This window comes from Penicillium cataractarum (genome assembly GCF_028827025.1).
Source record: "Penicillium cataractarum strain IBT 29864 chromosome Unknown utg000005l, whole genome shotgun sequence".
In the NCBI taxonomy this organism is placed as follows: Eukaryota; Fungi; Ascomycota; class Eurotiomycetes; order Eurotiales; family Aspergillaceae; genus Penicillium; species Penicillium cataractarum.
Genome location: NW_026622741.1, coordinates 3,378,968 through 3,392,197, shown reverse-complemented (window position 1 = coordinate 3,392,197; position 13,230 = coordinate 3,378,968). Strand labels below are relative to the sequence as shown.

Here is a 13,230-nt window from a genome sequence, read left to right as displayed (position 1 = left end):
AACAAGTTCTTCAGCACCCGTCCGTGTTTCCAATGCGGCTCTGCTCCCCTTCCGGACCCCGTGACACAAGATCAGCTAGACGAGTCAGGATAGAGATATATCTCTTCGACTGACCCCACGCACTCAATCCAGAAAGAATTTCACAGCCAACTCGAAGAATTCTCTCGGGGCCCTCGGGCGCGCATATATCTCCCACGCCCGTCACATTGCCTCTCATAGAGTGGCCTTCACGAACGAAGAGCTGAACTAGCTCATCGTCACATGGTCGATCTAAATGAATAAAGCTTGGCTCCTGTAGGGGCTCATTTCGAGACGTTTGAGTGTGCGGACTTGAATCTTGGGGCGCATGAGCGTGACAGGACCCGTAGGCCCAAAGAGTCAAGACTGCAAGGAATGCGGCGATCGGTTCGTGAAATGCGTTCGTGGAGTACCTTCTGACGTGCCAGAGGGTCACTCCAGCATGAATAATCGACAGCCGAGCTTTGTATTGATCATGCTTGATCCAGCGCCAGATATACTGCCATTCAATGGCTTGATGTCTTTTGCTCCATCGGAGCTTGTCCGTCACGAGAGATGTCGCAAGCGATCGAATCTCCCGGAAGGGTGCCAGCAAAACAAGTCGAGCAGCGTGGAGATGTAAAACGGTGGGATGTTCCAGTCCGGCAGCTTTGGCAATGGTGCTATTTGCGGTCCAGTGGAGGATGTCCAAGCAATCACAGGCGCTGTTGCGCCACTTAGAATATGATGGGATTCCAGGGAGCCAAACGGACCCCGTAGGTATTGCAGTCTCCCGAGACTGCTTTTTGGCAGTTGGATTCCAAAATGATAGAGGTCGGCGGAAGTAGTCGCCCACTTCCCACATCCGATGATACAAGGCGTGGATGAGAAGGATGTGGCTGAATTCACCAATACCAGAGACAAGTCTCTTCTCGATGTACAGGATATGCACAGAATCATAGAGGGATTCGCTCACTATGAAAATCAGCAATTGACCTAGTTCGATGATAGAGATTAGATAGAACATACCGCTAGACTGATCCCACAGCTGCTTCCAATCTTCCATCGAGTTCAACTGCCAAAGTTTTTCATGAGCGGGCAACGCGGCTTGTCCGTCATCCAAGGATAGGAGCGGTTTCTCGTCGAGATAATAAGCAAGCGTGCAGTCCACGAGCTTCAAGCCAATGATCAGCGTAATTCCAATTTCAATATCTTCCAGGTAAAGCTTACCCAAACACAGTAGCCGGTTCGTTTCCGAGTCTCATCATCGATCCATTTTTGCCATAAAACTTCCCCCGAGATTCTGTTTGACTCCCTCAATGGTTTCGAGGCAGCCAGCAGTTTCTTCTCTGCCACAAGACTCACAAGTTCTTTGAAAGCGCTCAATGCGGATAGCTTGTCTTTTTCAATGCCGCTATGGAGCAGCCCAATACAGTTGAGCAGTATAGCCTGAAGTAGACCCAGAGGAAGGGGTCCGGCATGGCGCTTTCCTTTCTGTAAACCGTTAGTTGCAATTTCCAATAGAGAGTTTGTTGGAGGGAAATATAGTTACCTCAATGTGTATGGCCCGTCGAAGCATCTCGTGAAAGGCGGCTGTGGATTGATCGGCATCATGGATATTGGAGCAATGACATCCGATTGCTAGAATGGCCAAAGCTAAAATCCAGTGGCATTGATTCACATCAAAGGTCGGAATATGAAAGATGGGATACACAGCCTGGAATGTGTCGAAGTAGCAGGCAATGTATCGGTTACATTCTTCTGGTCTTGGGAAGTTTTCCGTCTCGAACATCTCGAAGAACGGATTGTCATTTCGGCAGAGCAAAAGAAAATTGCGATAGATTTCGTCATAAGTCGTGGCTTCGATAGGTCGAATTGAATGCAACACTTCCCCTGAGATATTATCCATCTGAACTTCTTGCATACCGGGAAAGCCGAATCGACGTGGGCTGTTTTCGCGAAATGCTTGCCCCGTGGTAGCTGGTAGGTCTGTTGAAGAATTAGACCAGGGGGTTTGTTTTTTCCTGTACCTGGGAAGCCTGGCGCCACCGCCATCGACATAGAAGTCTGCTGAACGCTTTCCAGAATCAACTGATTCGGCGTGCGGTGATGACTCGCTGCCGACATGAGAGTATCGCCTAGGACTTCCCATGTCGGTACCTAGAGAAAGAGGTCCGGAAGGAGTATGAGTATTGTTTTCAGGGACCGAGGAGCTTATATTGTCAGCGTTGATCACCGACGGTTGCCAGGTGAATCGCGCCGCGTAGCTCTCCGGGAAGGTGCCTGGGGTAAATTGCTGTGGAACCCTCGCGGATTGGGGTTGGTCGCTTGATGGGCCGGCAAAGAACTCATTTGGCAGCCAATTGATGGTAGATAACATTGACTGATCGAAGATTGAGGGGTCAAACCCCAATCCCATCTCCGGGTTTCCAGTCATGTCTATGTCCATGTCAACTCCCGGGCCTGTCATCCCAGCATCAACCTCCCTCAATCCGGGTACGAGATTAGCCGTGGTGCCCACAGGAAGCATTCCAGGAGTTTGAAGTTCGCCATATCCTGAGTTATACTCTCCGCTAGGATACACACCCGGTGGTAAGGTGGCGGCGTCGGCAGCCGGGTTGGCAGATGGCGTATAGAGTTGAGGATTGGAAGGGCCTGCGACGGAGCCCCGCCCATCCGATGATTTATTTCCCGAGGGATGGTCTGCGGGGTTTGGGAAAGGGTGTATTGATGTCTTGGGCGATGCCGGAGTATCGATCATTCCATTGATCGAAAATTGCCCAAGTTGATGAGATGGAATATCGTTGTTCACATGGGGCGCCACAATATTTCCACTCGGCCGAGGCGACGAGATCTGAGGCGACTGAGGATCTGCTTCTAGCGTCTCCAGAGTTGACGGCCCTTTGAAACTTCCATTGCGGAGTCTTGCTTTAGACCGCCGTTCCGTCGGATATTGACATTCGAGCGAGCGAGTATCGCAGCGCCCGCACGGCATGCCCCCGCTACATCGAACTCGGGCTGTTGCGCAGCTAAAGCAAGCCCTGAAAGTCTTGACGGTGATGCGATGCGGGCGGTCCTTGCCTCCCTCACCTCCGGGGGTATGGTGACTCAACTCATGCCGATGGAGAGTGTCGCTATATCCATAATTGCCCATGTCAGCATATCCCGGTCTTTTTTGCGACCACTCGGCGCACGAATTAGAAAGTCACCTACGTCCTGGAAAAATGGCGACCACACTGCCCGCATTCGAAAGGTTTTTCCTTTGTGTGACTGCGCAAATGGCGTTTTAAATGTTCCGGACGTCGAAAAGTGCTGCTACAAACGGCGCATTGAACCTGGCCAGCACCTGCACCCTGTTCCACTCGGTCTCCACTGGCATGATGATTTGGGCCTTGCTCGCGATCCACCGAGTCTCTGGGGGAGTTTACGTCGGCTGTGAGATCGCCGGCATCCGCATGGTCAGTCTCAGTCTCCGAGAGCATGACGGCTCCAGGGGGTGCATCCAAACAAGATGCGGCATTTCCGAGACGACGAGGAGTTCATGCGAAGCAAAAGAGGGGAAAAGCCGGGGGGTTGGGGGGTTCTGGGGGGTTCCAAGACTATAAATTGAAAAATGTAGAATGTCCATTGCCAATTGGAGAGAGAGGGGGTTCGGGGATAAATTGACCGGGGGATTCATCCACTTTGGACTCGTTGCGGAGATGCGGAGATGCGATTGGCTCTGGAGGGAGATTTAAACGGGCCGACTCGGTTAAATTTGGCGGGTTTGAATCTGGGGAAGACATTGTCATAATGGAATGAATAACTAGCTACGTTAGTTATAGTATCAGATGCATTATTTTATTAGTCTAGTCTATTACTGAACGCCTCTATTACTGAATGATATACTCGCTAATCTTAATACATCTCCCTCAGTATAGTTGAGATACATAGGTCGACCTGACTAGGATCACTGGAACGTTAGGTAGCACTTAGCATTTAGCACGTGTCTTATACTTGCCTCTCTCTTGACTCAAATCACCACCAATCATCTTCCAAGCTATTTTCTTTCTTACTGTCCCGGTATGTATTCATATATCGTATGACTACTTATAACTTGGTCCCTGCTTCCGGCGTGCAGCTGAAGCTGAAAAAAGTGCCGTGCACGGTCGGCCTCGAAAGTGGGCCTTTGGGCCTTTGGTCAGCGTCATCTTTGCCTTTCTCAGACTCTCCAGCTGCAGTGCAACCCAGAGAGATCACTCCCCCTAATCCACTTTGTTTTTATCTCCCTCTTTTCCTGCCTTGCTCGAGCTGGATCGGACGACGGGGCAATGAACGGCGAGATCGCCGCCGCCAACCCGCGGTTGGCTTCCCCGGCCTCCCGAAATAATTCCGCGTTACAGGGTGCCACTATCGCCTTCAACTCTTCCAAATCATCATCCCATGTGGCCTCACCACCATCTGCCGCAGCCAGAGCTGCAGTAGCCAGCACTCTGAATCGGTATGCCGAACGTCGCCTCGAAATGGACTCTGAGAATGGGCCCGAGGTGGGCTCCGTGAGGGACAAGATTGGGCTGTTCACGGGCAACAACACCCTTCCTCCGCCGAGAGCCGTGTCAAGGGGACGAACTCCGCCGCCATCCGTGTCGCCAGGCCATATCGCAGCGCGTCTCGCCGTCGAGAGGTCCCCCTCGAGGGTACAGGAAGCAGCGGCGGCCGCCGCTGCAGCCAAGGTCAGTGCTGCGCGGAGCGCAAGCAGAATGCAATCCCAAGCAGCCGACGAACGACGAGAGCTACGCTCGCCCATCCCCATTCGACCCAGTCGTACCACACAAGAAAATCCCGTGGATACTATGCTTCGAGATGATCTGGCTATTTCGGAGCCCGAATTGGAATCTGAATCCTACGAAAACCCCCCGTCTCTCCCATCGCGCGCAGCAAGTGTCCGCGTCCCAGCGACCAGCCCGCATCCCTCCCTCAGTTCTCGAATGACCATAATCTCCCTCGATGATACCAAACCGAGACTCCCACCGCGGACTACTCCCTCAAGGGCGGCGTCCATGCGAAACCCAGTCCTCACCGGCACCCCGCTCCTACGCCCTTCCACACCTAGTATGGCTTCAGTATCAGGTCTGTCACATAATAGCAGCTCCAGCACGCCGAATGAGCCGGGTGCTATGGACGAGGAAGCCCTCTCGGACGCGATTGTCGCATCTTCCCTGGCATCCGCACGAGCATCTCCCGCGACGAAGCTAGCCCCACCTCCTCCCCCTTCACGGCGACGAGCGCGATCCCGGTCTATATTACAATTTGCACATTCCCCCAAGAGCGATCTATCACGGACACCGAGTCCACCCAAGGGTATGCCGATGACGCTACGCGGCATGCCGAAGGCCGAGGAAGCCGAAGCCCACCGCCGCCACAAGGTGAACCTGCTCCATAAACACCCCCACAAACATCACGAAGGTGATCGCAAGCGGTGGAAGCGTGAAGTCACGGAGAAAGAGCGCAAACGCTATGAAGGCGTTTGGGCATCCAATCGGGGATTGTTGATTTCTCCTGACCGAGGGATACCCGGGCGTGGGCCGAATGGGTCCGAGAAAGGGCCGCACGCATCAGAAATGGTGTTGAACCTGGTGGTGCGAGAGATTTGGTCCCGCAGCCGCCTGCCACCGGCGATGTTAGCACAGGTATGGGATCTGGTGGATAGCCAGCAGATCGGCCTTCTGACGAAAGAAGAATTTGTCGTTGGAATGTGGTTGATCGATCAGCAGCTGAAAGGTCACAAACTGCCCGTCAAGGTTCCCGACAACGTATGGGACAGCGTGCGCTATGTGACAGGCATTAAGCTTTCGTCCGTTGGGTCCAAGGGCTGAAAGGATCGACCGAGACTTGAAGAGTGTGGATATGATGAGTACATATTGTTGAATCACGTATGGATCTCCATGTGCTGTGTACGTTGTGCGCGATTATGCATAGTACATTTGGTACGGAGCCCTGTACTTGGACTTTCTGTTTTAGTTACTACAGTACTATAGATGATAGAGAACCCTGATGCGCAGGTCCGCAGTGGGGCTCTCGGGATGGGCTGATGAATCTGACGAACCTGTTGAACGCAGGTTGGTTATCTTTAAAACTATTTTTTCACCATTCATATCCTGTACTCGTATCATATCCGGGGTGGAGTGGTATACTCCTGGGGGCAAAGTTAGTTCTGCGCTTCCCAATTGGGATATAATTCGGCCCTACGGAGCTCCATAGTTCTGCAAATTGATCCGTATATAGTTAGAGAAGTACTAAGTAGCAAGTTAGTCGTCATCCCTTGATCCCCTCGTCGAGGGCTCCACTCTCCAAGCTGCCCAACAATGGACAAAGATACCAATCTTCTAGTTCGATCGATGTGCATGAGAAAGATCCAAGGCCAGGGTTTGATGTACGAAACTAAATCCCCACTGCATACTTTTGAGGTTAGGGACTTTGTTGTTTTTGTTTTTTTTTAAGAAATTCGGCGGACCAGGCCCACCACGTGACATGACAGGAACTTCTTCCCGACCAAAGAGACGTCTAGAAGAAAAACAGAAAAAAAAAATTAAAAACATGACATGCCAGACTGAACTTGATAGATTCCTCGAATCCGTCATATCCGCCATGTCCGGTTCTATCCCTAGCGACACGAGACGCCTGAACAGAACACTCGCAGTGACAAATTAGAGGTGTCGCCGTACCGCGAAGCAAATCCCGAATCTCCACGGCTCGGGATTTGGATCACGAACGATCGAGCAATCAGCGCACCGCTTCTATATCAGGGCTCTTCTTCATTTTCTCTCTCTTGGGATTCTTCTGTGTCATCCGGGCTAAATCCAACGAACAAGCTATCAAAGAAACAAGGCGCCAGCCCCTCCCCCGTCGCAAACAAAAAGACAAAAAGAGGAAAGCAGCCAGTCCCAAGATCCCGACAAAGAGGGCCTGGCGGGGGGAGTTAGCGGAGTATCGCCCCATGCCATCCCGGCTGTGTGATTCGCCATGGTCGACGCTTTTCAGAACGATTGCGGGCTTGTCTCGACGGCGCCTCGGCCGGTTCGCAAGAAATTCGCCAAACCGCCCGTCAAAGTAGCTTGTTTGCCTTGGTACAGCCTCAATGCCCTCCGTGTTGGCCATCGCCGGCGCTTAGTCGAGGATTTTGTGCTAACTGTCCTTCCCTAGTCGCGCCTCCAGAACACGTTGTGGCGGACAGGAACCCTGTTCCAATGTATGTGCCTTGGCATTTCTTTTCGTTTCCCCAGCTTATTCTCTCTTTTCTGGGGGACGTTGATTCCTCGCGGTGGAGCTTGTGGCTCGCACAGATCCCGGCGAATCGAAGTACCTAACTAACCCATCGTTTAGTGTGTCGCCAAAGGCCGAAAATGCTCATACCTACCCAGCAAGCGGGGTGGGCCTCGCAAGAAGAAGCAAAAGGCCTCGCCCTCTCCAGAAGAAGAAGAGGCGCCGCATGAAGATGCACAGTATGCTGTGGATCCCGCTGTGGAATTCGATGAGCGTACGAATAGCTTGCCTAGTGATCGCGCACGTGTCCATGTTACTAACAATGCCATAGCGCCGGGGATGTTCAGTCAAATCGACGTGCTGTCTCTACCGGGCGCTGGATTGCGGCATCTGGATTTCCCACAGGTGGGCTCTCTATTCCAGGGCTTCTATGGTGGAGATGGAAGTCCGTCTCATGTTCATCTGGAGGCTATGCCGTCCCCCATGAGTACAACGTCATGTCTGGTGAGAACCTACGGGAGTGAACCAGAAATGTAAGTTGTATACTACTCCCTTTTACTTACAATTCTCCAAGGGAAATCCTAACACGCACCCACCAGTTTGAACGCCTATTATGATTTCATCCATTCTTATTTCCCCATCTTGCCGCCTCGGGCATCACCCCAGTTCCAGGACCGACCATTGCATTGTCCTGTCTCCCCGGGGCCATCATCAGAGCCTCTCATGATGTATAGGCCCCGCTCGCCGTTGAGCCTGGCAATATCAGCAATTCTGGCCCTAATCCCACATCCTGATGACCCGGAACCTTCTTCACCTGCATCCGTTCTTCAGCGAAGGACGTACTCGCATACATTTGCGCAACTAGCAAATTCGATCATTGAGACTGAGTGTGATCTAGAACTGTCCTCCACTGATCCCGGTCAAGCATTGTCAAGTGCGCGACCTTCGGTCAATCGAGAGAGGCTTCATCCTATGACTCCTGAGGATCTCGAGACCCTTCTAGCTCTGCTGATTCTTTCGGTATATGAGTATTCTCAAAGAGGGAATCTTCTCAAGATGAGATATCGGGCTGGTCAAGCATTGGCTCTTGCTCTGGATAAGTCGCTTCATTGCTGCATGGACAATGATGAATACTCCGAAGCTCGGCGTAGAGCTTGGTGGATGACGGTAAATTCCCTTACTTCTGTCTTATTCCTTCGTTATTGCTCATATTCCAATAGTATTATTGCGTCATTCAAGGCTCCATTGTGAGCACCACTGTGAGTACAATATCTGAGGCTTGGGTACACTGTCTTCAAAGAGCAACTTCTGATTCAGTGACAGCCCCCGACGATAGTCATCAATGACCCACAATTTACGACCCCATACCCACGTTTCGAGTCAGATGCCGAGGTTTGTTCTCCACCTGACTGATATGCCTTACTATCGATCAGCCCGCTAACTGCTGTACAGGGCTGGTCCATCCTAATCCAAGCACAACAAGTCTTGATTTCCGCCACTCAATTCATCTCCGATCTTAACAAGAGTCTCACGTCCCAAACGGGTCTGCATTACATATTTGAACGAATGCAGCAACTCGATTCTTGGACAAACTCTGTACTTGCGCAGACAGATGTGCTTCCAATGGTCTCTCACGAGCCTGACTTTGGCGATCGCCGTGAAACGATAACTGCTCAGAGTATACGGCGAATCTCCCGGATTAAATTGTCCAGGTATGCACCATCTTCGATTCCCCCTAAGACAGGCAAGAAGAACCATAGCTGAGTCTTCTCTAGTGCACAAATCAAAACCCATAGATTCCGAGCCTTCTCCGACATACCCATCTTCATCAAACGACACTGCGACTTGACAGCTGCAAACCCGGGCAACACATTAACAGACCCACCCACAAAGCCCGCCGTCCAAGCATCAGGAATAAATAATGTCTCCTGCTCATGCAGCAATCTCGACCACTTCCAACGCGCCTCATCAACTGAATACATGACACCCTCCGACTCCTCAACCTCATCCGACATTCACCCCTACATTCCCCAATACCAACAATACCCATTCGCATCCGGATTCCCATACAGCCCACAACACTCAGCAAAGATATGTCTACGATCCGCACTCACTATCTCCCGCATGTTCGAGGCACTGCCCTATCCCCAACCCCTATCCGAGAGCGGACAGCAGCAACAGCATCAATCGGGGCAGCCCCTGCCTCGAACGATGCCTTCCTTCGCATGTTGTCTCATGCAAAGCAGTTACGCGATGTTCATGATCTTCTACAAGGCCCGCGTGGCGAAGCAACTCTCGCCGGACGTGGAGAGTGAGCTCATGAGTGATTCAACAGAACAGCTCGTAGAAGATCTGAGGCAGGGACTGGAGCGGATTATTGCGGCTGTGTCAAATTATTCGTTTGCTTTTGAGGCGTTGGATGGGATGCGAGGTCAGTATTCCAAACCCCTTCCCCTTCTCGTCTTGACCTCCTAAATTGCCATCATACTAACGACTCCACAGACGAAATTCAGGGTGCATATCAAACGGCGTTCCCTTCTGCATCTGTTTAACGGATTCCGCTTTCTTTCATTCGTTGCATTTTCTGCGAAGGACTTACTTCCCCCTCTCCACTACTTACGGCTCCGAGAAAGACTTTTCTTGTACACGACGCAATTTCTCTTATTCTAAGGTTCTCTTTTATGATACATATATCTAGCTCGAAACAACCATAATAAAACAACCCGTGTGCAGATTGTCAAAACTCGAACCTAACTACCTATACAGAAAGAAAAAAAAGATTGACTGGGGGGAATAAAGCAGAGGGAACTGTATATTTCCTCTAAAATGCCGCTAAATTTGGAAGAAAAAGAACCGCTAAAACCGGAAAGGAAAACAACCCTATATCCATGATTCCGCTCAGAAAGATAGCAAAAGGATTTCTATGTACGCCATGCTACAGCTTCGACCGGATACCCTCGAGCCGGAACTTGACATCCTTCAGGACCTTACTTGATGGTTTCCAGTCATCGAACTGGCGCAGTAGTTCCATGGTTTCTTCGTGCAGCTCGCGCCTGACGTATTCCTCTTCGAGGAGACCGCGCATGGCGAAGGGCAAAATATATGGGTTCGGGGAAACGGCAGGGCTGGATCGTTTGATGCTCAATTTAGCATCTGGGACGGAGGATGTTTCTAGAGCGAATTGAATAGCCATGCTAAAGATAGAGATTAGTATTGGTATCGTGAAATTTGTAGGGGACACGTGTTGAACACATACTAGTAAACTGCTTCGTCGTCGTACAGGCGGGAATGTCCTTCGCCTGTGTACAGACTGCCAGCCAATGGACTGCTCAGTTCACGGATCAGGCCGTGATCTGGGATGCCGAGGTTGCGTAATTTAAGAGCAAATCCAACAAGGTGGGAGAGGCTAAAAGATGTTAGTGCTAGAATAACGGGGATGTTGAGGATAATGCCTACAAGCTTGGAGCGTGCACCCTCCCATCTACAAAAACGGAGCGGTAGATGTATGGATGCGCTACTGTAGAAAATAAGGATGACTACCACCAATGGTTAGTTAAGACTTCAGCAACAGCATATACGGCAAACGTACCTCTAAAGAGACGAGTTGATCGTCAATGCTCCCAATATAAGAAATGCGGACGCCAAAATCAAGAGCGCGCTTCAGAGCAGTCTCGTATTCTTTGGAGACCTTGCTGAAAGGTAATTCAAAGTCGAACAGTTCTCCAGCAGATCCACTGATCCACCGTGAACGATAAGAAGAAAATGGACCCATGTTCACACCGGCCATAGCACAGACTCCCACACGAGAAGCATTCACACAACCAAAGGAAATCAGCTTCGCAACCAACATTATCGAAACTGGTACGCCTTGACTGTGACAAGCCACCAGGATGAAATCGGCCTTTCGAATCTCTTCCATCCAGTTCAGAAGGAGCTTCCACAACAGGTCGACTCTCTCTGCAATACGGCCTTCGCCTTCCAGCGCGATCTTTCCTATATCACAGGTATAGCCATGATCTGCCGTGTATTTTCGAATGGCCTCCGCCGCCATGTTCGAGAATCGGATAGAGGTACCCGTGGGCTGTCCAAGCACACTTCGTATCAACGGGGCAGGGAAATACCCATGGACACCGATGGCCAGGGCTCGTTTGATGCGGGGTGGCTCTTTAATTCGGGCCACGTGGTTATGCTCCGGGCCTTTGGTGTAATGCAGTAACCTGCCGAGGCTCTGCAACAACGACGGTGACTCCTCCATTGCAAATGTGTCTTCGAATTTGGGAAGGACTTGGTTCGGTAGGATTCTTTGTAACTGTTTTGATGCAGCATCGACCGGTTTCGGCTCAACTGGTGGCGTGGGAGCCGGTGGAGCCTCGACGACGGCGGACACGCTCCCGCGGGTATCTTTGGAAGGTTTGACTTTCAAGCTTCCCTTCTTGGTAATATTGATATTAGTTTCGGCGGGTGGTTCTAGTGAAGTTGGCTGTACTGGTGTATCTGCCGTCACTGTCGCTTCCACTGCTTTAACCTCTTGAGGTTTGTCTGACGTGGCATCCTTGGAAGTATCTTTGGACCAGAAGGACCATCCCGAGGACTTCGTTGTTCCAGGGATAGGTGTTTCCGAAGTAGGGGGCACCTCTCCTGACCGTTCTGAAGGATCCTGCGGTGCCATATTCAAGTCTTGATCCTTTGGTGTAATAGTATTATCTCCCCGTGGTGACAGGGTCGGCTCCGTTGCGACCTGTTCCTCTTGCTTATTATTGGATGGACCCGACCCGTACCACATCTGCAGCCACGACCTTTTCTGAGCCTTCGAAGTAGTTTCAATTGTCTCTCCGCCCTGCACTGCTGTCTCCTGCTGCTCGGGTTCTTGTTGTGCTTGTTCTCCCCTGGTATCGGCCGCGATTGGATGGGGTTCGGCCTGCTTGGAAGGTTCGTTCTCAGCGGATCTCTCTGCCTCTCCTGCAAATTCTGCGCCGGTCGACTTGTCCTTTTCTGCAGGTCCTGACTTATATATCCATGAAAACCATCCGCTGGGCGGCTCGGCTGGCGCTTGGGTCTCTTGTTGGGTGTTATTAGGCTCGGTTCCAACGTTCTCAACGTTCGGTTCTTGCCCTTCCACTGATTTCTCCAGAGGCTTCAAAGTAGTCGTTTCCAATGTGTCCGTATCCACTGTTGGTTCTGCAGCTGCGGACGTCTCAAGGGTATCCAAAGCTGTCGTAGAAGCTGAACCATCCGATGCAATATTAACTCGAGTGGTGGTGACGTCCGCAGGGAGCGATCTGGTCGATCCACCGGCTTTCTTGGTCAGCTGAATCGATGGATGGCGGTTTTGTCGGGGCGTGTCGAGAAGAGAGGTCGATGAGTTCACGACGCTGGAAGCTACGTTTTGCGCGACCGATATGCTCTCACGGGCAACCTCGGTAACTGGAGCTGCCTTGGACGTACGCGAGATAGCCGACCATGATCCGGGATACCAGCTCTATGAGGGGAAAAGATCTGATTAGCTATATGATATAGAGGCATCAGCTTCCTGAGCAGCTCCAACATACCGAACGACTTTGTGTCTGGGAGTCTGAGCGGTCTCGGCCAGCATTGTTCGGGGACGCGGGGGACGGTGAGTCCGCGCCAGAGGGGCTGGCTTTCACTCTCTTGCGAGATCCCTTGGCGATCATGAAGGCGGGGGTAGTATCATCAGGAAATCTGTATCGCTCTAGAGAAGGATCACAAATCTAAAAGGCAGATCTTTGTTGGGAAGCTACTACAAAGCGCCACGAACCGGGGGGTCTGATATCACGCACGTCACATGTTGGCCTAAGGTTGTTCAGGTGCCTAGTTGGTAGCCTGAATCTTCAGGCCAAAGGGTCTCGCCGATGGTTGGAAGGCGGTGAGCGATAAGTTCGACTTTTTTTTTTCTCCAGCAGCCGCTGAGGTAAAAGTATACAACCCTCGACGTTCTTTTTCCCCAATTTGTTTCTAGGGCAGTCAGGTCTT

The 13,230-nt window shown here is 51.4% G+C and overlaps 4 protein-coding genes across 4 annotated transcripts; 2 read left to right on the top strand and 2 right to left on the bottom strand.

Moving 5' to 3' along the window:
* Nucleotides 1–10: 10 nt before the first annotated feature.
* N7496_006919 (uncharacterized protein) lies at nt 11–3,479 on the bottom strand (the record flags this gene model as incomplete). The annotated part of the gene is made up of 5 exons (XM_056699848.1): nt 11–972; nt 1,027–1,171; nt 1,228–1,491; nt 1,550–3,131; nt 3,211–3,479. The coding sequence occupies 5 exons, from the start codon at nt 3,477–3,479 to the stop codon at nt 11–13; spliced, it is 3,222 nt and encodes a 1,073-aa protein (XP_056555261.1).
* An 828-nt stretch (nt 3,480–4,307) lies between these two features.
* On the top strand, nt 4,308–5,852 carry irs4 (the record flags this gene model as incomplete). Its single annotated transcript, XM_056699847.1, has 1 exon — nt 4,308–5,852. The coding sequence occupies one exon, from the start codon at nt 4,308–4,310 to the stop codon at nt 5,850–5,852; it is 1,545 nt and encodes a 514-aa protein (XP_056555260.1).
* A 1,147-nt stretch (nt 5,853–6,999) lies between these two features.
* On the top strand, nt 7,000–9,791 carry N7496_006917 (uncharacterized protein; the record flags this gene model as incomplete). The annotated part of the gene is made up of 10 exons (XM_056699846.1): nt 7,000–7,103; nt 7,180–7,225; nt 7,360–7,513; nt 7,571–7,772; nt 7,839–8,406; nt 8,460–8,498; nt 8,563–8,631; nt 8,692–8,951; nt 9,015–9,670; nt 9,742–9,791. 10 exons carry the CDS (start codon nt 7,000–7,002, stop codon nt 9,789–9,791), a joined length of 2,148 nt encoding a protein of 715 aa, XP_056555259.1.
* Nucleotides 9,792–10,174: 383 nt separating this feature from the next.
* N7496_006916 (uncharacterized protein) lies at nt 10,175–12,911 on the bottom strand (the record flags this gene model as incomplete). The annotated part of the gene is made up of 5 exons (XM_056699845.1): nt 10,175–10,433; nt 10,496–10,645; nt 10,696–10,775; nt 10,829–12,718; nt 12,789–12,911. 5 exons carry the CDS (start codon nt 12,909–12,911, stop codon nt 10,175–10,177), a joined length of 2,502 nt encoding a protein of 833 aa, XP_056555258.1.
* Between the last annotated feature and the right edge of the window lie 319 nt (nt 12,912–13,230).